This window comes from Ranitomeya imitator, chromosome 5 (assembly GCF_032444005.1).
Source record: "Ranitomeya imitator isolate aRanImi1 chromosome 5, aRanImi1.pri, whole genome shotgun sequence".
In the NCBI taxonomy this organism is placed as follows: Eukaryota; Metazoa; Chordata; class Amphibia; order Anura; family Dendrobatidae; genus Ranitomeya; species Ranitomeya imitator.
In genome coordinates, this window is record NC_091286.1 from 200,833,399 (window position 1) to 200,857,378 (window position 23,980).

General features: G+C 45.8%; 1 protein-coding gene across 1 annotated transcript in view; it reads right to left on the reverse strand.

The window, feature by feature from the left end:
• Positions 1-23,980, reverse strand: part of LOC138637706 (chitin synthase chs-2-like) — a 106,784-nt gene that overhangs the window by 52,491 nt on the left and 30,313 nt on the right. The window contains exons 6-7 of the mRNA XM_069726571.1: positions 23,475-23,655; positions 1,295-1,436 (exon numbers count right to left, since the gene is read on the reverse strand). Coding sequence (XP_069582672.1) covers positions 1,295-1,436; positions 23,475-23,655 — 323 coding nt within the window. The remainder of the gene's footprint in view (positions 1-1,294; positions 1,437-23,474; positions 23,656-23,980) is intronic.

Genomic DNA, 23,980 nt, shown 5'->3' on the forward strand with positions numbered 1-23,980 from the left:
CGTGTCACAGGACTGTGACCATGACGGGTGAGAAACAATCTTTGACTAGCCAATTTACTTGCTGCACTTAAAGGTGCATACACGTGTTTACTCTATGGTCTATTTGTGCAAAGAATTTGTGTCGGATTTCTTGCTGTCAGCGCTTTTCATGGGACTCTCTTTTACCTGGGTCTTTCAGTCCTTCTGATACCTGGTTTATTTACCAGTGCATTCATATTTATATTGGTACATTTTATATGTAATTGTTAGTGTTGTATTTATGATCAATAAATTGCTCTTGTTTATATGATATAATTTTTTACTCCAATTGTTCTAATTTGACATATATCTGTGGGAGTCTATGATCATACTGAAACAGTGTAGTAGTCAGTGAACATATGATAGATGTATGTGCTCTGATTTATAATTTTCTTAAATTCTTTTAGTTTGTCTGCCATCCCTCTTTTGAGCGATCCATAGTTAATAGTGATATCGTACGGCAAATTTAATGAATGTATAATTGTAAAATCTCTCTTCCTCCCTTTCCAGAAGCAAAAGCACTACCACAAAAGAGTTTATATAATTGTCTTAACTCAATAATATGCGGGAGTGTAAGCAGTTCTGGATAGTATAATAGGGTAAAATGTTGAATGTTGCAGCAGGTTTAAAGTTATTGCTCAAGTCCTGTGTAGCAGGATGAATTACTGTCTCACAGCACCTGCAGGAGCAGCGGCAAGAGACCAGAGATCCCCAAAATAGCAGGAGCCCACGGGCCAGCCATGTTATCAATAGATACGGGAAGTCTCCCGAGGTCCAGGTAAATACCGCTTTAGATGTTTAATGATCAGGATATTGCTCAGGATCTGAATAGCTCTATCTGAACACGTCCTTCTAGCTCCACAGCATTGCCACGCACCCCGAGTTGGCAGCTTTACCATCTGAGAAAATAAATAACCTAATCCACAACTACCACAAGAGACTTCGAGCTGTCATTGATGTTAGAGAGGGCAATACACGTTATTAAGAAATGGGGTATGTGATTTTTTGATCAGGGTCATTTGGATGTTTTGGGTTGTCATTATGATCTATAAAGAGAAAGCACAGTAGTTTGACAATAAATGGCTTCACCCAACCACTAACCATGAGTGGAGAAAAAGTTTTGGTATTATCATTCATATTCTCTGAAAAAAGGACAATAAAACAAAAATTCTGCCGGGGTATGTAAACTTTTGAGCACAACTATATATGATTTAATACTGCACTAAATCCGTAATAATTTCTCTAAACTTGTATTATACAATGTTATTATTTCTACCCATTCCAGTTGGGTGAATTCTTCCACAAGCAGCTCCAACTTCCGGGTATATTCTCAGGCGATCTACTAAAAGCATTAATGATGATGGCTGAAAGTCTGTGTCTCCATCTAGAGCCAATATGTATGTGTTTGACTTTGCCTTCTGTGGAGAAATAAACAAATTAATCTTATAGATGCTTAGATTGAATAAGACAAAATGTACTGTAATATTTAAAAATGGTAATGATAATCCATATAATGAAGGACAATAGATGTGGTGGATCTAAAACATATACATTATATCATTTTTTTACTCCCTTGTTGTGAAACTGCTAGGTTACAGACAGAATGAATATATTACCCAAACTAATTGGGAAAAATCATTCCCTTCCCTTCCCTTACCAATAGCTTTTCCTCGATAGTAGGCTTTTTTTCAGGATTTTTTTCTACCAATACTGCATATTTGCGATAGAGCTTCCAACCTAGCAAGTAGTACATGTACATTATCTGCAAAACAATAGGACAAACTTTGTTTAGGGTAAATAATAGAATATATCCCCCAAAAAATATGTTTTGTATAAACTTTTATGCTAATTTGTGAAATAATATATGTTAATAAATGAATCATTATAGAATAACTTAAAGGAGTGTTCCCAAGATTCTATCCCAATATGTAGTAGGTGTAATAATAATATTAGAAAATACCCCCTATTAGAAATGTAGTATAGTTCTTTTGATTCGCTATGTAGTTCACCCCATGTGCAGGGCATTGCAGTAACTTAGATATACATGGTTATGACCAATAGTAACTAATTAACTAAATAAATACCTAACTAACTGTCACAATATGAGTGACTGTAACTATGGATATCTAAGCTACTGCAATGCCCTGCACTTGGGGTAAACTACATATCTTATCTAAGGAACTATACTATATTTCTAATTGGAGGTATTTGCTAATATAATTTATTATTATACATACTACATATTGGGATAGAAGTAAGTGCCTAGACCTCTATGTATATATGCGGCTGAGCAGATAAGTGAAAATCTCAAATTAATTAAAATAGCAAAGTTTATTAATAAAATATTTAGCAACGCAAAAATATTAAAACCTAAAGTGCCTCACAAAACTGAGGGACATACATAATAGATCTGTTCCTAAGGCTTGTGATGTAAAGGTAGCAAAATAGCATCAATGGCAACCGTACTCATCAATCATTAACAGTGATGCCTGTCTAAAACTGGTTATAGTGCCATAGATTAAAGTTCCAATATGTGTAAATAAATAATTCCATTAGTCGGAAATGTGTTTCTGACTATTATCTAGGTCACACATGCATGACAGGTCCAGTGTCCCTCCACTCAAACCCCCCCTGAGGAAGCGAGGCGAAACATGCTTAATCTATATATATAATCGTCTAAGGGGCACTTCCGTCGGTTTGTCTGTCTGTCACGGAAATCCCACGTCGCTGATTGGTCGTGACCCCAGGCCACGACCAATCAGTGACGGGCACAGTTCGGCTGCGAATTCACCCCTTTCTACTCTCTGTCAGTGCCCCCTCCATACTCCCCTCCAGTCAGCACTCACACAGGATTAATGGCTGCGTTACACCGCATTATTCCGCTGTGTAACACAGTCCGTTAACACTGCTATTAAACCTGTGTGACCAACTTTTTACTATTGATGCTGCCTATGCAGCATGAATAGTAAAAAGATCTAATGTTAAAAATAATAAACAAAATAAAAAATCATTATATTCTCACCTTCTGTCGCCTTTCCTGCTGCTCCTCGCGACACTCTGGTCCATGCATTGCGGTCTCGCGAGATGATGACGTAGCGGTCTCGCGAGACCGCTACGTCATCATCTCGCGAGACTGCAATGCATTCTCGGGACCGGAAAGTCGCGAGGAGCATCGGTAATCGCCTGGGCTGGATCCGGTGGCCGACGGAAGGTGAGTATATAACTATTTTTTATTTTAATTCTTTTTTTTAACAGGGATATGGTGCCCACATTGCTATATACTACGTGGGCTGTGTTAGATACTATGTGGGCTGTGTTATACATTGCGTGGGCTGTGTTATATACTACGTCTCTGTGCTATATACTACGTGGGCTGTACCACGCTTCGCTAATTGGTTGCGCCTGGCCGGCCGAATCCTGTGTATAAATTGCATTATTCTGAAAACTTCATAAATAAACTACATACATGTTCTAGAATATCAGATGCATTAGAATCGGGCCATTATCTAGTCTATATATATAATCGTCTAAGGGGCACTTCCATCTGTCTGTCTGTCTGTCATGGAAATCCAAAGTCGCTGATTGGTCGTGGCCAGCGGACCGGGACCAATCAGCGACGGGCACAGTCCGGCCGCAAAATGACCACTCCCTACTCCCCTGCAGTCAGTGCCCCCTCCATACTCCCCCCCAGTCAGCACCTGCCGCCCACATAGCGTTTTAGCAGTCCGTTAAACCGACTGCGTTACACCGCGGCATACCACGGTGTAACGCAGTCTGTTAACGCTGCTATTAACACTGTGTGACGAACTTTTTACTATTGTTGCTGCCTATGTAGCATTAATAGTAAAAAGATATAATGTTAAAAAATTTTTTTTAAAAATGGTGCTGTTCTCACCTTCTGCCGTCCACCGATGCGCGCAAGCGGCGAGGCTGCCGCCAGCTTCCGTTCCCAGTGATGCATTGCAAAATTACTCAGATGACTTAGCGGTCTCCCACAGGGTGAGTATATAACTATTTTTTATTTAAATTTTTTTTTTTAACAGAGATATGGTGCCCACACTGCTGTATACTACGTGGGCTATGTTATATACTGCGTGACTGATATATACTACATAGGCTGTGTTATATACTACGACTCTGTGCTATATACTACGTGGGCTGTACCACGCTTTGCTAATTGGTCGCGCCCGGCCGGCCGAATCCTGTGTATAAATTGCATTATTCTGAAAACTTCATAAACTACATACATGTTCTAGAATACCAGATGCGTTAGAATCGGGCCACCATCTAGTCTATATATATATAATCGTTTAAGGGGCACTTCCATCTGTCTGTCTGTCTGTCTGTCTGTCACGGATATTGAAAGTCGCTGATTGGTTGTGGCCAGCGGACTGCGACCAATCAGCGACGGGCACAGTCCGGCTGTGAAATGGCCGCTCTCTACTCCCCTGCAGTCAGTGCCCCCTCCATACTCCCCCCAGTCAGCGCCTGCCGCCCACATAGCGTTTTAGCAGTCCGTTAAACCGACTGCGTTACACCGCGGCATACCGCGGTGTAACACAGTCTGTTAATGCTGCTATTAACACTGTGTGATGAACTTTTTACTATTGTTGCTGCCTATGCAGCATCAATAGTAAAAAGATATAATGTTTAAATTATTTTAAAAAATGGTGCTATTCTCACCTTCTGCCGTCCACCGATGCACGCGAGCGGCGAGGCTGCCGCCAGCTTCCGTTCCCAGTGATACATTGCAAAATTTCTCAGATGACTTAGCGGTCTCCCACAGGGTGAGTATACAACTATTTTTTATTTTAATTTTTTTTTTTAACAGATATGGTGCCCACACTGCTGTATACTACGTGGGCTATGTTATATACTGCGTGACTGATATATACTACATAGGCTGTGTTATATACTACGTCTCTGTGCTATATACTACGTGGGCTGTACCACGCTTTGCTAATTGGTCGCGCCCGGCCGGCCGAATCCTGTGTATAAATTGCATTATTCTGAAAACTTCATAAATAAACTACATACATGTTCTAGAATACCAGATGCGTTAGAATCGGGCCACCATCTAGTCTATATATATATATAATCGTTTAAGGGGCACTTCCATCTGTCTGTCTGTCTGTCTGTCTGTCACGGATATTGAAAGTCCCTGATTGGTTGTGGCCAGCGGACTGCGACCAATCAGCGACGGGCACAGTCCGGCCGCGAAATGACCACTCCCTACTCCCCTGCAGTCAGTGCCCCTCCATACTCCCCCCCAGTCAGCACCTGCCGCCCACATAGCGTTTTAGCAGTCCGTTAAACCGACTGCGTTACACCGCGGCATACCGCGGTGTAACGCAGTCTGTTAACGCTGCTATTAACACTGTGTGACGAACTTTTTACTATTGTTGCTGCCTATGTAGCATTAATAGTAAAAAGATATAATGTTAAAAAATTTTTTTAAAAAATGGTGCTGTTCTCACCTTCTGCCGTCCACCGATGCGCGCAAGCGGCGAGGCTGCCGCCAGCTTCCGTTCCCAGTGATGCATTGCAAAATTACTCAGATGACTTAGCGGTCTCCCACAGGGTGAGTATATAACTATTTTTTATTTAAATTTTTTTTTTTAACAGAGATATGGTGCCCACACTGCTGTATACTACGTGGGCTATGTTATATACTGCGTGACTGATATATACTACATAGGCTGTGTTATATACTACGTCTCTGTGCTATATACTACGTGGGCTGTACCACGCTTTGCTAATTGGTCGCGCCCGGCCGGCCGAATCCTGTGTATAAATTGCATTATTCTGAAAACTTCATAAACTACATACATGTTCTAGAATACCAGATGCGTTAGAATCGGGCCACCATCTAGTCTATATATATATAATCGTTTAAGGGGCACTTCCATCTGTCTGTCTGTCTGTCTGTCTGTCACGGATATTGAAAGTCGCTGATTGGTTGTGGCCAGCGGACTGCGACCAATCAGCGACGGGCACAGTCCGGCTGTGAAATGGCCGCTCTCTACTCCCCTGCAGTCAGTGCCCCCTCCATACTCCCCCCAGTCAGCGCCTGCCGCCCACATAGCGTTTTAGCAGTCGTTAAACCGACTGCGTTACACCGCGGCATACCGCGGTGTAACACAGTCTGTTAATGCTGCTATTAACACTGTGTGATGAACTTTTTACTATTGTTGCTGCCTATGCAGCATCAATAGTAAAAAGATATAATGTTTAAATTATTTTAAAAAATGGTGCTATTCTCACCTTCTGCCGTCCAGCGATGCACGCGAGCGGCGAGGCTGCCGCCAGCTTCCGTTCCCAGTGATACATTGTGAAATTACTCAGATGACTTAGCGGTCTCCCGGAGGGTGAGTATATAACTATTTTTTATTTTCATTCTTTTTTTTAACAGAGATATGGTGCCCACACTGCTGTATACTATGTGGACTATGTTATATACTGCGTTACTGATATATACTACATGGGCAGTGTTATATACTGTGTGGGCTGTGTTATTTACTGCATGGGCTGTTATATACTATGTGGCTGCTATATACTACGTGGCTGCTATATACTGTGTGGCTGCTATATACCACGTGGCTGCTATATACTATGTGGCTGCTATATACTATGTGGCTGCTACATACTATGTGGCTGCTATAAACTATGTGGCTGTGCTACAGTATATACTACGTGGCTGTGCTATATACTATGTGGCTGTGCTATATACTATGTGGGCTGTGTTATATACTATGTGGCTGCTATATACTACGTGGTTGTGCTATATACTATGTGGCTGTGCTATATTCTACGGGCTGTGCTATATACTATGTGGCTGCGCTATATACTTCGTGGCTGCTATATACTATGTGGCTGTACTATATACTACGTGGCTGTGCTATATACAACATACTATGTGGCTGTGCTATATACTACTTGGCTGTGTTATATACTACGTGGCTGTACTATATCCTGCACCCCGAACCCCCGACATCCAGCGCCCTGAACCCCCGACATCCTGCGACCAATCAGCGACAGATGCAGTCCATCAGCGAATTGATGTGGGATTTAAACCATGTTTCGCTGATTGGTCGCGCCCAGCCGGCCGCGACCGATCAGCGATATTGGCACAGGATTTAAACACTGCTTCAGTGATTGGTAGCTCGCGGCCGGCCGCGACCAATCAGCGATATTGGCGCAGTATTTAAACACCGCTTCGGTCATTGGTCGTGCCCGGCCGGCCGCGACCAATCAGCGACAGGCGCAGTTCGGCCGCGAATTGGCGCCAGATTTGATCCACGCTTCGCTGAATGGCCAGCCAGGTGCGACCAATCAGCGATATTGGCGCTGATTTTAACCCCCACTCATAGCGCGACGCACATACATACTTACACATTCTAGAATACCCAATGCGTTAGAATCGGGCCACCATCTAGTCATCTATATATAAAAATGAGCCCACTCCACTTAGCCCCAACCAATCACTAAGCATCTTTCATTTCACCAGAGCTGTTTAAAAGAAGCTAAGCTGTGATTGGTTGCTATGAGCAACAGTTTTCCTTGTAGACAGTTGTGGCAACTGAGGCCTATTATTCTTATCACTAGATGGTGGCCCTATTCTAACGCATTGGGTATTCTAGAATATGTATGTATGTATGTATATAGCAGCCACATAGTATATAGCACAGGCCACGTAGTATATAGCAAATATTACGTGGCCTATGCTATATACTATGTGGCTGCTATATACATACATACATATTGTAGAATACCCGATGCATTAATACAGGCCACGCAGGATATAACAGTGGCCACGCAGTATATAACACAGCCCAAACAGTATATAACACAGGCCACACGGTATATAGCAGCCACGCAGTATATAACACAGGTCATGCAGTATATAACACAGGCCACGCAGTATATGACACAGGCCATGCAGTATATAACACAGGCCACGCAGTATATCACACAGCCCACAGAGTATATAACACAGCCCACGTACTATATAACACAGCCCACGCAGTTTATAGCAGCCACGCAGTATATAACACAGGCCACGTAGTATATCACACAGCCCACAGAGTATATAACACAGCCCACAGAGTATATAACACAGCCCACGTAGTATATAACACAGCCCATGTACTATATAACACAGCCCACATACTATATAACACAGCCCATGCAGTATATAGCAGCCACGCAGTATATAACACAGGCGAGGTAGTATATAACACAGCCCACGCAGTATATAACACAGCCCACGTACTATATAACACAACCCACGCAGTATATAACACTGCCCACGCAGTATATAACACAGCCCACGCATTATATATAACACAGCCCACGTACTATATAACACAGCCCACACAGTATATAGCAGCCACGTAGTATATAACACAGGTGACATAGTATATAACACAGCCCACGCAGTATATCACACAGCCCATGGAGTATATAACACTGCCCATGTAGTATATAGCAGCCACGTGGTGTATAACACAGCCCACGCAGTAAATAACACAGGGCACGTAGTATATAGCACAGCCCACACAGTATATCGCACAGCCCACGTAGTATATAACACTGCCTATGTAGTATATAGCAGCCACGCGGTATATAACACTGCCCACACAGTATATTACACAGGGCATGTAGTATATAGCACAGCCCACGCAGTATATCACACAGCCCACGGAGTATATAACACTGCCCATGTAGTATATAGCAGACATGTAGTATATAACGCAGCCCACGTAGTATTTAGCAGTGTGGGCACCATATCCCTGTTAAAAAAAATTTTAAATAACAAATAGTTATATACTCACCCCCTGAGATCCAGCGAAGCTGTGCCGAGAAGCGCGGCTGCCGCCATCTTCCGTTCCCAGGATGCATTACGAAATTACCCAGATGACTTAGCAGTCTCGCGAGACCGCTAAGTCTTCTGGGTAATTTCGCAATGCATCTCTGGGAACGCTAGATGGCGGTCGGCGCGAGTGCATCGTCGGACTACGGAAGGTGAGAATAGCAGGTTTCTTGTTTTTTTATTATTTTTAACATTACATCTGTTTACTATTGATGCTGCATAGGCAGCCTTAATAGTAAAAAGTCTCGCGGCAATGTCGCTGATTGGTCGCGCCGGCTGGGCGCGACCAATCAGGGAAGCGGGATTTAAATCCCGCGGCAATGTCGCTAATTGGTCGCGTGTGCCAGCTGGGCGCTACCAATCAGCGAAGCGGGATTTAAATCCCGCGGCAATGTCGCTGATTGGTTGTGCCTGCTGGGCGCGAGCAATCAGCGAAGCGGGATTTAAATCCCGCTCCAATGTCGCTGATTGGTCGCGCGCACCCGGCTGGGCGCTACCAATCTGCGAAGCGGGATTTAAATCCCGCGGTAATGTCGCTGATTGGTTGCGCCGGCTGGGAGCGAGCAATCAGCGAAGCGGAATTTAAATCCCGTGGCAATGTCGCTGATTGGTCGCGCCGGCTGGGAGCTACCAATCAGCGAAGCGGGATTTAAATCCCATGCCAATGTCGGCTGGGCGAGACCAATCAGCGAAGCGGGATTTAAATCCCGCGCCAATGTCGCTGATTGGTCGCGCGCCGGCTGGGCCCTACCAATCAGCGAAGCGGGATTTAAATCCTGCAGCAATGTCGCTGATTGGTCGCGCGGTGTATTGCGGTCTCGCAAGATGATGACGTAATGGTCTCGCGAGACCGCCACATCATCTCGCGAGACCGCAATGCATGGATCGGTCACAGGAGCATCGCGAGGAGCGCTAAAGGCTGGTTCTGGATGCGGGGGCCGACGGACAGTGAGTATATAACGATTTTTTTTTTTTTTATTATTTTTAACATTAGATCTTTTTACTATTGATGCTGCATAGGCTGCCTCAATAGTAAAAATGTGGTCACACAGGGTTAATAGCAGCGTTAAGGGAGTGCGTTACACTGCGGCATAACGCGGTGTAACGCAGCCATTAACCCTGTGTGAGCGCTGACTGGAGGGGAGGAAGGAGCAGCCATTTTTCCGCCGGACTGTGCCCATTGCTGATTGGTCGTGGCTGTTTTGCCGTGACCAATCAGCGACTTGGATTCCATGACAGACAGAGGCCCCAACCAATGAATATTCGTGACAGACAGAAGAACAGACAGAAAGACGGAAGTGACCCTTAAACAATTATATAGTAGATTTCTATGGTGTTATCGTCCTTCTGTAAAGCTGGAAATAACATAATATATTACCGTGAGGACACAGACCACACTCTGACATAGACTGCAGGAGGAGCCCAGAACCAGGAACTTCTCTTTGTCTGGCATGAAGCATCTCATTAACTTCAAACACAGATTAAAAAAAAACACAAGACGAATTTCTCCAACCCAGGTATCATTTTAATCGGTATAACAGCGTCAACCTGACAATGTTGGCTCTGAGGGGATGATGTGGGATATTAGGGGTAGTAGTCCGGTGGCTTTGGCTGACAAGATGATGGGGAATATTAGGGATAGTAGTCCGGTGGCTCTGACTGATGGGATGATGTGGGATATTATGGGTAGTAATTTCGTGGCTCTGATGGGATGATTGGGATATTAGTGGTGGTAGTCCGGTGGCTCTTGCTTACGGGATGATGTGGGATATTAGGGGTAGTAATTCTGTGGCTCTGATGGGATGATTGGGATATTAGTGGTAGTAGTATGGTGGCTCTGGCTGACGGGATGATGTGGGATATTAGGGGTAGTAATCCAGTGGCTTTGGCTGACAAGATGATGGGGAATATTAGGGATAGTAGTCCGGTGGCTCTGGCTGATGGGATGATGTGGGATATTATGGGTAGTAATTCCGTGGCTCTGATGGGATGATTGGGATATTAGTGGTGGTAGTCCGGTGGCTCTGGCTGATGGGATGATGTGGGATATTAGGGGTAGTAATTCCGTGGCTCTGATGGGATGATTGGGATATTAGTGGTGGTAGTCCGGTGGCTCTGGCTGATGGGATGATGTGGGATATTAGGGGTAGTAATCCGATGGCTCTGATGGGATGATGTAGTATATTAGGGGTAAAAGATCACAGTACCAACCCATACACAAATAAATAATTGGCACAAGGAATGTAAAATTAACAAAATTTTATTGATAAATCTTTAGTAAAACATACTTCATAATAACCTAGGCACCTCACACCACAACTAGACGCCACTAGGCATAGGGCACAAGTAAACACCGCTGCTATATTAATCACAGATACCAGAAAAAATCATAAGGTATAGTCCATGTCAAACACATGGTGTCTCCCTCTGCCATACCTAGTATAAACCACTGGCACACGCCTAAGTGGAGACACAAACCAAGGGAAAACTGTCCATGTGCTTACCAGGATATCTACATAGTATGAACGTACTCCAATAGCAGATGCATAGAGGTATAAAGGTATATTACCTGTGCAGTGCCCACGTCCTAATGCACGGCCCACCCCCCCGTTTATAAAATGGATTATAAGGCCAGGGAAACTGCCTGGCGACAAAAAGCTTCCAATATGTTCAAACCTGGTACTTCTAGGACAACTAGTGATACCTCTATATCTGACAGAGAGACTTTTAAACACTATAGAAATGCTATTTTTAAAAAAACAAGAATTTGGTGGACAAAAACGTCCTTAGAAAATTATGTCCATAATGAAATTGTCCCAAGGGGCCTAAGGATACAATTATTCCCCACTTTTGAGTTGAGTGATGAAGCCCTTGTCAAGAGATGGTCAGCAGCAGCAACAATGTGTTCATTAGAATTTCTTAAAATTATTATAGAGAGTAATGCCCAAACATTGCTAGCTATTGAGAGTGATTTGGAGAAACTGGAACAATCAATGAAAAAGGACATTAAACAAGATATTCTGGAAGCATGGTCAAATGATCTTAATAAGGATATGGAAAAGTGGGAGAAGGAAATCTGCGACAGGAAAGTTAAGAAATATCAGAGGGATATGGCTGATTACGAAGAAAATAAGGTATTTCGATGGCAATTCAAAAAAGATCAGGTTAAACGCCCTCGACTACGGGAATCATCATTCAGTTCAGTTTCATCAGCGTCTGAATATAATGCCTCAGGGAATGAACGTGAGATGCATCAAGTTCCCAAATATAATACCCGGAATGGTGGTAATAAAAGACCTGCGGATATTTTTACTAGAAACCCGAAAAAAGGGAGGAATGATCATCTGAAGGTAATAAACTTATCGGATCATGTATTATCAGAAATCCAGATCTCTGTCCTTGAGAAAGGTTTAACCTTCTCTCCTTCTAAATATCTAGATCCCTTTGTAGCAATCAAGGATCTACACCTCTTTTCAAGAAAGGTGATCTTACAAAGATTGCACTTCAGGACTGGTATAGAAGATGTGTCCTTGTCTGATGTGGAGAGGGAAGCTTTGGAGAATTTGGAATCACTAGCAGAGGAGAGTGAGTATGCAGCCGAGAGGCAGGCCTTTCCGCTTTCTTTGATTAATAAATCCAAGAAATTTCCACCATTAAGCATATGCCCAGCGGTCGAGGTCTATACTAGGCTGGTGTCAGAGGAAATTGAACACTTGAGCCGTAGTGGATATGGTGCCAACAACTGTAGCAAGGAGGAACGGGAGGCTATCTCCAGTCTACAGGAACTGAAAGACGTAGTTTTCAAGCCATCAGATAAAGGGGGCAATCTGGTGGTTTGGCCCCATGAAATGTATGAAAAACAAGCTTTTAAGTTGCTAAATGACAGGAATTGTTATCAGAAAGTGTCAATAAATCCTATTCATACATTTCATGGGGAATTAGTGGGTATTCTTGAGGAGGCGTTCACCAAGGGTATTATCCCAAAAAAGATGTTAGAGGTGGTGAAGGAAATGCATCCACGTCTCCCGACGTTATATTTGATCCCCAAGATACATAAAAATGCCATTGATCCCCCCGGAAGACCTATTGTGTCTGGCAATGGGGGCCTCTGCGAGGTCGTCACCATGGTTATTGACCACTATCTCAAACCATTGGTTAATGATTTGCCCTCCTATATTAAGGACACAAACTCTGCTTTGCGAAGATTGGATAATGTCCATCTGGGTGATGGGGCCATCATGGTGACGGCCGACGTAGAGGCCCTATATACGTCCATTCGCCACCATGATGGCTTGAGGGCAGTATCGTGGTATCTAAAGACATCAAATCTTGATGGGGATCTTATTGAATTGTTGCTACAGTTGTTGGAATATGCACTTACCCACAATATCTTTATCTTTAAGGGTGTGGTGTATAAGCAATGTCAAGGTACTGCTATGGGGGCCTGTTGTGCCCCATCGTATGCGAACCTATTTCTCGGCCTTTGGGAGCGTGAGATCTTTGTCTGTGATCCTATACCTCATTCCGGCCTGATTTCAGGCTGGATGAGGTATATTGATGACATTTGGTTTATCTGGGAAGGCTCCCCTGATGATTTAGGCGCATGTATGGACACACTGAACCAAAATGACTTAAATATTAGGCTCACGTTCAAGGCAGGTAGAAATGTGGAATTCTTGGATTTGTCTATCGGAGTTGATGAACGTGGCTTTCTGTTTACAGATTTATATAGAAAGCTGACGGCAACTAATTCCTTTCTCCACGCTACCTCTGCACATCACCCAGCGACTATTAGAGGGATTCCAACTGGACAATTCCTACGAGCAAAAAGGATCTGTACAAATCCAGAAGACTTTGAAGTGCAGTCTGCTGATCTGAGTAGGAGATTCCTTGAAAGAGGTTACAGCAAGCGTAATATCAGGAAAGGGTACAAAAGAGCAGTAAATACGAATAGGAATGACCTTCTGTATAGACAAGTGGATAAATCTGGACGATCTGACAAGGTAAACGAGGTACGTTTTATCACCACATACCATAATAAGTGGCACCAGTTTACGGGTATCCTCCAGAAACACTGGAAAGTATTACATTCAGACCCAATTCTCAGGAAGATTCTACCGGAGAGACCTATGGTTGTGGCCAAAAGAACTAAAAATTTGCGGGATATACTGGTCCATAGTCTGTATAACCCAGGGGGGGATACCATGTCTGGTGGGTCAGCTAATTCGGGCTTCTACCCTTGTGGTCTGTGCAAAGCGTGCCTCAACCATGTCAAAAGCAAAACCTTCTCCAACTTTGATAATACCAAAACCTTTACCATTAGGAAGCGGATCACATGTGCCTCTCGTGGCGTAATTTATCACGCCACGTGCCCGTGCAACAAAGTCTATATAGGACTTACCACCCGCGAGTTAAAGATCCGGACGCGTGAACACTGCAGGGACATTATAAATGCCAAAACAGCTCAGGAAGAAATAACTTTGAAACCCATACCTAGGCATTTTAGGCAATACCACCAGTGTAATCCACATGGTTTAAAGGTCAAAGGGATAGATGTAGTATCCATGGGAATTAGGGGGGGTAATCTGAGTAAGTTACTTGCACAGACCGAAAGTCGGTGGATCTATAGGCTTGGCACGATAGCGCCACAGGGACTAAATGAGAGCTTTGGCTTTGGGGCATTTTTGTAAAGGTATTTTGTCTCTCTTTTTCTTTTTCTTTTTCTTATATAGAGGTTTTTAGGGGGGGAATTTGTTGTTGTTTTATTTTGTATTGACTCTTTTTATTATTACTCTAGATCTTGTTATCCTTGAGCGGTTCTTATACCTTATATCTGCTTCCGATCGATCAAATTACCCCTGTGGACAATCAAGAAATCTGTAGAACAATGGAAGATTTTTTGCCGGTATGGAGTAGAAGGCATCACTGGATGTTAATATTTTGTCCAATATGGGGAAATGCGTCATATATATAATTTGTGTTCTGTTGTATGTGATCAACTATGTGTCTTCGTTTGCACTATTAGCCCATGTCTGTGTATTTTAATTATGTTTTCAGCACTTGTATTGTTCTATTGTTATTTGGCACGCTATTATGTAGTTGAATGTTTACAATTATGTTATTAGGATTATATTAATATTCACTATACATTTATATAATTACTTATATATGAGTACTATGTACCTTCACTATTCCAATACCACTAGCAGGTATGCGTCACCGGCTTTATTATAGAGTTAGTATACTATGGTTGAGGCCAAGCTGCTACTTTATGCACTATTGCACTTTCCTAGTCACATCTGCACTTTAGTTCAGGGCCATTGGTAGCAGTATGGGCACGTTACGCGGCGGTAATGTGATTATATTACAAAGTTCAGGTTAGGGGTTGTGCGCATGCGCTGCCTTGGTCGCTCCGGGCATCCCTGATCTGGTCTTGTTTGGTCTTGTCTGACTTCCGCTCAGTGATTTGCTGGGCGCAATGCGGCCAATGCCTTTGACCGGCGAGGGGCGGCCCCTGTGGTAGCGATATTGGGCGCCGGATGCGCCGTCATAACCCCGCGTTTGTGTACATTAGACGTCATTGACGCATGATGCGGGGTTACCAGGGACGCGATTTTTCTGATTGGTCTTGAGGCATTTATAAGGTCCGCCTACCTCCCTAAGATACATGCCCCCGGAAGAAGAACAGGCGAAACGCGCGTATGTATGCAAGTATATTAGGGGTAGTAGTCTAATGGCTTTGGCTGATGGGATGATTGGGATATTAGGGGTAGTAGTCCCGTGGCTCTGGCTGATGGGATGATGTGGGATATTAGGGGTAGTAGTCCAGAGGCTCTGGTTGACGGGATGATAGGGGGTATTAAGGGTAGTTGTCTGGTGGCTCTGACTGATGGGATGATGTGGGATATTTGGGGAAGTAATGCAGTGGCTCTGGCTGATGGGATGATTGGGATATTAGAGGTAGTAGTCCAGTGGCTCTGGCTGATGGGATAATGTGAGATATTAGGGGTAGTAATCTGGTGGCTCTGAGGGGATGATGTGGGATATTAGGGGTAGTAATCCAGTGGCTCTGGCTGATGGGATGATTGAGATATTAGGGGTAGTATTCCAGTGGCTCTGGCCTATGGGATGAGGTGGGATATTAGGAGTAGTCATTCGATGTCTCTGATGGGATGATGTGGGATATTAGGGGTAGTAGTCCGGTGGTTCTGGGTGACGGGATGATGTGGAATATTAGGGGTAGTAGTCCAGTGGATCTGGCTGACGGGATGATGTTAGGGGTAGTTGTCTGGTGGCTCTGACTGATGAGATGTTTGGGATATTTGGGGAAGTAGTCCAGTGGCTCTGGCTGATGGGATGATTGGGATATTAGGTATAGTTGTCCGTTGGCTCTGGCTAACGGGATGATGTGGGATATTAGTGGTAGTCATCCAGTGGCTCTGGCTGATAGGATGATTGAGATATTAGGGGTAGTAGTCCAGTGGCTCTGGCCTATGGGATGAGGTGGGATATTAGGAGTAGTCATCCGGTGTCTCTAATGGGATGATGTGGGATATTAGGGGTAGTAGTCCAGTGGCTCTGGCTGAAGGGATGATTGGGATATTAGGGGTAGTCTGGTGGCTCTGGATGATGGGATGATTGGAATATTAGGGGTAGTAGTCAGGTGGCTGTGGCTGATGGGATGATGTTGGATATTAGGGGTAGTAGTCCAGTGGCTCTGGGTGACGCGATGATGTAGAATATTAGGGGTAGTAGTCCGGTGGTTCTGGTTGATGGGATGATTGGGATATTAGGGGTAGTAATCTGGTGGCTCTGATGGGATGATGTGGGATATTAGGGGTAGTAGTCCGGTGGCTCTGGCTGACTTGATGATGTGGGATATTAGGGGTAGTAGTCTGGTGGCTCTGACTGATGGGATGTTTGGGATATTAGGGGTAGTAGTCTGGTGGCTCTGGCTGATGGGATGATGTAGGATATTAGGGATAGTAGTATGGTGGCGCTGGCTGATGGGATGATGTGGGATATTAGGGGTAGTATTCCGGTGGCTCTGGCTGACGGGATGATGTGGGAAAACTATTCATCTTTGCACCGGAAGGAAAATTCCTAAAATGTTGTTTACCAAAAGGCTCTTGAAAGAGTTGAAAATAAAATACTATCAATATCTGGGTAATCATTTAGTTAATTTGTGTTGCAAATCTGTAGTGCTGAGTATATGATATGAAATGTTTTTATGTGCAATATAATCATTATTATTTGTTATAACTAACCACAGTTTGTTACTATGCCTGGGCAACGCCGGGCTCTTCAGCTAACACTGTATATATATATATGTATATATATATACAGTGGGGCAAAAAAGTATTTAGTCAGTCAGCAATAGTGCAAGTTCCACCACTTAAAAAGATGAGAGGCGTCTGTAATTTACATCATAGGTAGACCTCAACTATGGGAGACAAACTGAGAAAAAAAAATCCAGAAAATCACATTGTCTGTTTTTTTAACATTTTATTTGCATATTATGGTGGAAAATAAGTATTTGGTCAGAAACAAAATTTCATCTCAATACTTTGTAATATATCCTTTGTTGGCAATGACAGAGGTCAAACGTTTTCTGTAAGTCTTCACAAGGTTGCCACACACTGTTGTTGGTATGTTGGCCCATTCCTCCATGCAGATCTCCTCTAGAGCAGTGATGTTTTTGGCTTTGCGCTTGGCAACACGGACTTTCAACTCCCTCCAAAGGTTTTCTATAGGGTTGAGATCTGGAGACTGGCTAAGCCACTCCAGGACCTTGAAATGCTTCTTACGAAGCCACTCCTTCGTTGCCCTGGCGGTGTGCTTTGGATCATTGTCATGTTGAAAGACCCAGCCACATTTCATCTTCAATGCCCTTGCTGATGGAAGGAGGTTTGCACTCAAAATCTCACGATACATGGCCCTATTCATTCTTTCATGTACCCGGATCAGTCGTCCTGGCCCCTTTTCAGAGAAACAGCCCCAAAGCATGATGTTTCCACCACCATGCTTTACAGTAGGTATGGTGTTTGATGGATGCAACTCAGTATTCTTTTTCCTCCAAACACGACAAGTTGTGTTACTACCAAACAGTTCCAGTTTGGTTTCATCAGACCATAGGACATTCTCCCAAAACTCCTCTGGATCATCCAAATGCTCTCTAGCAAACTTCAGACGGGCCCGGACATGTACTGGCTTAAGCAGTGGGACACGTCTGGCACTGCAGGATCTGAGTCCATGGTGGCGTAGTGTGTTACTTATGGTAGGCCTTGTTACATTGGTCCCAGCTCTCTGCAGTTCATTCACTAGGTCCCCCTGCGTGGTTCTGGGATTTTTGCTCACCGTTCTTGTGATCATTCTGACCCCACGGGGTGGGATTTTGCGTGGAGCCCCAGATCGAGGGAGATTATCAGTGGACTTGTATGTCTTCCATTTTCTAATTATTGCTCCCACTGTTGATTTCTTCACTCCAAGCTGGTTGGCTATTGCAGATTCAGTCCTCCCAGCCTGGTGCAGGGCTACAATTTTGTTTCTGGTGTCCTTTGACAGCTCTTTGGTCTTCACCATAGTGGAGTTTGGAATCAGACTGTTTGAGGGTGTGCACAGGTGTCTTTTTATACTGATAACAAGTTTAAACAGGTGCCATTACTACAGGTAATGAGTGGAGGAAAGAGGAGACTCTTAAAGAAGAAGTTACCGGTCTGTGAGAGCCAGAAATCTTGATTGTTTGTTTCTGACCAAATACTTATTTTCCACCATAATATGCAAATAAATTGTTAAAAAAACAGACAATGTGATTTTCTGGATTTTTTTTTTCTCAGTTTGTCTCCCATAGTTGAGGTCTACCTATCATGTAAATTACAGACGCCTCTCATCTTTTTAAGTGGTAGAACTTGCACTATTGCTGACTGACTAAATACTTTTTTGCCCCACTGTATATACTAGCTATTGAACCCGTTCTACGCCTGGGTGGTGAGCATTTATATTGGTATATGGTCTCCATCCTGGTATGTGCTGCTCCATCCTGCGTCCCCATCCTGTCATGTGCTGCACCCATCCTGCGTCCCCATCCTGTCATGTGCTGCACCCATCCTGCGTCCCCATCCTGTCATGTGCTGCTCCATCCTGCGTCCCCATCCTGTTATGTGCTGCACCCATCCTGCGTTCCCATCCTGTCATGTGCTGCACCCATCCTGCGTCCCTATCCTGTCATGTGCTGCACCCATCCTGCGTCCCCATCCTGTCATGTGCTGCACCCATCCTGCGTCCCCATCTTGTCATGTGCTGCACCCATCCTGCGCCTCCATCCTTTCATGTGCTGCACCCATCCTGCGTCCCCATCCTGGTATGTGCTGCATCCATCCTGCGTCCCCATCCTGCGTCCCCATCCTGTCATGTGCTGCACCCATCCTGCGTCCCCATCCTGTCATGTGCTGCACCCATCCTGCGTCCCCATCCTGTCATGTGCTGCACCCATCCTGCGCCCCCATCCTGTCATGTGCTGCACCATCCTGCGTCCCCATCCTGTCATGTGCTGCACCCATCCTGCGTCCCCATCCTGTCATGTGCTGCACCCATCCTGCGTCCCCATCCTGCGTCCCCATCCTGTCATGTGCTGCACCCATCCTGCGTCCCCATCCTGGTATGTGCTGCACCCATCCTGCGTCCCCATCCTGCATCCCCATCCTGTCATGTTCTGTACCCATCCTGCGTCCCCATCCTGTCATGTGCTGCACCCATCCTGCGCCACCATCCTGTCATGTGTTGCACCCATCCTGCGCCCCCATCCTGTCATGTGCTGCACCCATCCTGCGTCCCCATCCTGTCATGTGCTTCACCCATCCTGCGTCCCCATCCTGTCATGTGCTGCACCCATCCTGCGCCCCCATCCTGTCATGTGCTGCACCCATCCTGCGTCCCCATCCTGTCATGTGCTGCACCCATCCTGCGCCCCCATCCTGTCATGTGCTGCACCCATCCTGCGTCCCCATCCTGGTATGTGCTGCACCCATCCTGCGTCCCCATCCTGTCATGTGCTGCACCCATCCTGCGCCCCCATCCTGTAATGTGCTGCACCCATCCTGCGTCCCCATCCTGTCATGTGCTTCACCCATCCTGCGTCCCCATCCTGTCATGTGCTGCACCCATCCTGCGTCCCCATTCTGTCATGTGCTGCACCCATCCTGCGTCCCCATCCTGGTATGTGCTGCACCCATCCTGCGTCCCCATCCTGTCATGTGCTGCACCCATCCTGCGTCCCCATCCTGGTATGTGCTGCACCCATCCTGCGTCCCCATCCTGCGTCCCCATCCTGCGTCCCCATCCTGGTATGTGCTGCAACCATCCTGCGTCCCCATCCTGCGTCCCCATCCTGGTATGTGCTGCAACCATCCTGCGTCCCCATCCTGTCATGTGCTGCACCCATCTGGGGGCCTGAGCAGGCGGGGACACCGGCGCGCTGTGGGGGTCAGGTGCCGGTATCGCCTCCAGCTCAGGCCCCCCAGCACTTACTATACTCACCTGTCTGTCCCGTTCCAGCGCTGCGCGCCGCCATCTTCCCGGTCTCCTGGCTGTGACTGTTCAGTCAGAGGGCGGCGCCGGCGCGCATTAAGCGCGTCATCGCACCCTCTGAACTGAAGGTCACAGGCCGAAGACCGGGAAGATGGCGGCGCTCAGCGGTGGAACGCAGGACAGGTGAATATGGCCGATACTCACCCTCCTGGCGGTCCCTGCTTCTCTGTTGGAGATCGCGGTGTGCGTTCAGTGTGAACGCATACCGCGATCTCCCGGGAGCGTCACTCTGTGAGGCTCAGACTGCGCCGGCGCTTGCTCCTGCGCAGTCTATAAAGGCTTCGGACAAAGTGACGCTCCCAGCGTTATATTATAGATATATATAAGATATATATATATCTATAATATAACGCTGGGAGCGTCACTCTGTCCGAAGCCCTAATAGACTGCGCAGGCGCGACGCTCCTAGCGTTACATTGTAGAAAAAATGCCGCCGAGAGCAGGGGGTCGGGAGCACGGGGACGCCGTCTACATATTTGCGCCCTGATTATGCAAGTAATCCGCCGCCATAGTAAGTTTTTACTTACGCTATTCGTTTCTGGCGCCATTGTCTTGCTCCTCCTGGTGCCGGAATCGGCGCCTGCGCAGTCCGCGCTTTCCGGCGCCATTTTCTTGAAGACACAGCAGTGTGTCTTCAAGAAAATGGCGCCGGAAAGCGCGGACTGCGCAGGCGCCGATTCTGGCACCAGGAGCAAGACAATGGCGCCCGAAACGAATAGCGTAAGTAAAAAGTTGCTGTGCCATGAGGCTGTGGCACTTCATGCCACAGCAATTTGTTACTTACGCCATTCCTTTCCGGTGCCATTGTCTTGCTCCTCCTGGTGCCGGAATCAGCGCCTGCGCAGTCCGCGCTTACAGCAGTGTGTCTTCAAGAAAATGGCGCCGGAAAGCGCAGACTGCGCAGGTGCCAATTCCGGCACCAGGAGGAGCAAGACAATGGCGCCGGAAAAGAATCAGGTAGCGTAAGTAACAAATTGCTATGCCATGAGGCTGTGGCACTTCATGCCACAGCTATTTGTTACTTACGCCACCTGATGGGGGTCATAAACCTTTATGGAGCAGCGTATGGGGCATATGGATGGGAGCAGCACATGACAGAATAGGGCAGCACATGACAGAACGGGGGTGCAGGATGGCAGCAGCACATGACAGAACGGGGTCGCAGGATGGGAGCAGCACATGACAGAATAGGGCAGCACATGACAGAACGGGGGTGCAGGATGGGAGCAGCACATGACAGAATGGGGCGCAGGATGGGAGCAGCACATGACAGAACGGGGGCGCAGGATGGGAGCAGCACATGACAGAATAGGGCAGCACATGACAGAACGGGGGTGCAGGATGGCAGCAGCACATGACAGAATGGGGGCGCAGGATGGGAGCAGCACATGACAGAATAGGGCAGCACATGACAGAACGGGGTGCAGGATGGCAGCAGCACATGACAGAACGGGGGTGCAGGATGGAAGCAGCACATGACAGAACGGGGGTGCAGGATGGAAGCAGCACATGACAGAACGGGGCACAGGATGGGAGCAGCACATGACAGAACGGGGGCGCAGAATGGCAGTAGCACATGACAGAACGGGGGTGCAGGATGGAAGCAGCACATGACAGAACGGGGGCGCAGGATGGGAGCAGCACATGACAGAACGGGGGTGCAGGATGGAAGCAGCACATGACAGAACGGGGGCGCAGGATGGGAGCAGCACATGACAGGATGGGGACGCAGGATGGGAGCAGCCAGTGACAGAATGGAGGCGCAGGATGGGTGCAGCACATGTCAGAATGGAGGCGCAGGATGGGTGCAGCACATGTCAGAATGGAGGCGCAGGATGGGTGCAGCACATGACAGAATGGGGGCGCAGGATGGGTGCAGCACATGACAGGATGGGGATGCAGGATGGAGCAGCACATGACAGGATGGGGGCGCAGGATGGAGCAGCTCATGACAGGATGGGGACAAAGGATGGAGCAGCACATGACAGGATGGGGACGCAGGATGGAGCAGCACATACCAGGATGGAGACCATATACCAATATAAATGCTCGCCACCCGGGCGTAGAACGGGTTCAATAGCTAGTATATATATATATGTCTAGACACTTAGATCTATTGTATTTCTCTAGTGAAACCTAGTATAATAGCTGAATATTATTTAGTTGGACATATATTGGTTTGATTATACTGCATGTTGGGATAGGATCTTGGAGAAGGGAACACCACTTAATAATCTTTAATAATAATCTTTATTTTTCTATAGCGCTAACATATTCCGCAGCGCTTTACAGTTTTGCACACATTATCATCACTGTCCCCATTGGGGCTCACAATCTAGAATCCCTATCAGTATGTCTTTGGAATGTGGGAGGAAACCGGAGTACCCGGAGGAAACCCACGCAAACACGGAGAGAACATACAAACTCTTTGCAGATGTTGTCCTGGGTGGGATTAGAACCCAGGACCCCAGCGCTGCAAGGCTGCTGTGCTAACCACTGCGCCACCGTGCTGCCACTTTTAAGTAAACCTGTCATCTGATTCAGGCTGACCAAATCTTGGGCAATATGAATCAGCACATGACTGATTCTCTGAAACACTCTAGCCTAGGGACCATAGCCAGAGGCAAGACTAGTCTGGCTTTGCTTCCAGCACAACTCCAGGTGATAGACAGGTCTGTCGTTATGGGACACACCCGTCAATCACTTAGAGTGGCACTGAAAATAGCTGATTGTGGGCAGTTTGAACAGCATGAATAAGATGCCATGACATCTAGTCTTTTCATTGGATCTCAGTGTGTGGATTCCACACTCAACAGTAAGACTGAAAACAGAAGAAAGTATTTCATTATCTGGTCTATTAACAAAATGGTATTTATGCATTGTAGAGTACAGAATATATAATTATTTTACTAAGTTTTGATCCTATAGTATATTTAGACATCACTGAATGTATAAAGCCAAAAAGAGGTCAGGCATCATATGATTTTTCCTATTTTACCTGTGACCATCTCTTTTTGTGGCGTATTCTCTGTTTGTCTTTCAGATGAACATACAGCATATTCCCACAAGGAAGATTGTAGCACAGCCGTCCTCCATATGGTGTAGGCATAATTGCTTGTATTTTGCATTCTGATGTATTGCTGTGATGAAAGACTTGATTCTTGTTGCGAGTGAAGACTCTTAAGAGTTGAGAATTCAACATTTAAAATAATAAAATGCAAAAGAATAATAATATAAATGATCACAATCAACATACAAATGTTCTAACTAAAGTAAAGATGAAAAATTAGAATTTTTTTAAATACTTATGTTTCAGGCCTGATGCCAAGAATACGTTGTGTCCTAATGACAGTACCACCTCTCCTGTGTGCAGGGTCTTAGCCATAGTGGGTGCAGAGGGAGTAGTGGCACTTTGCCATGGGACCTGAGACCCCTCTCCAACACAAGAATACAACAGAGTAAATATGCAAATAGTAGGTGAGGGGTCCCAGAACATGATGCAAT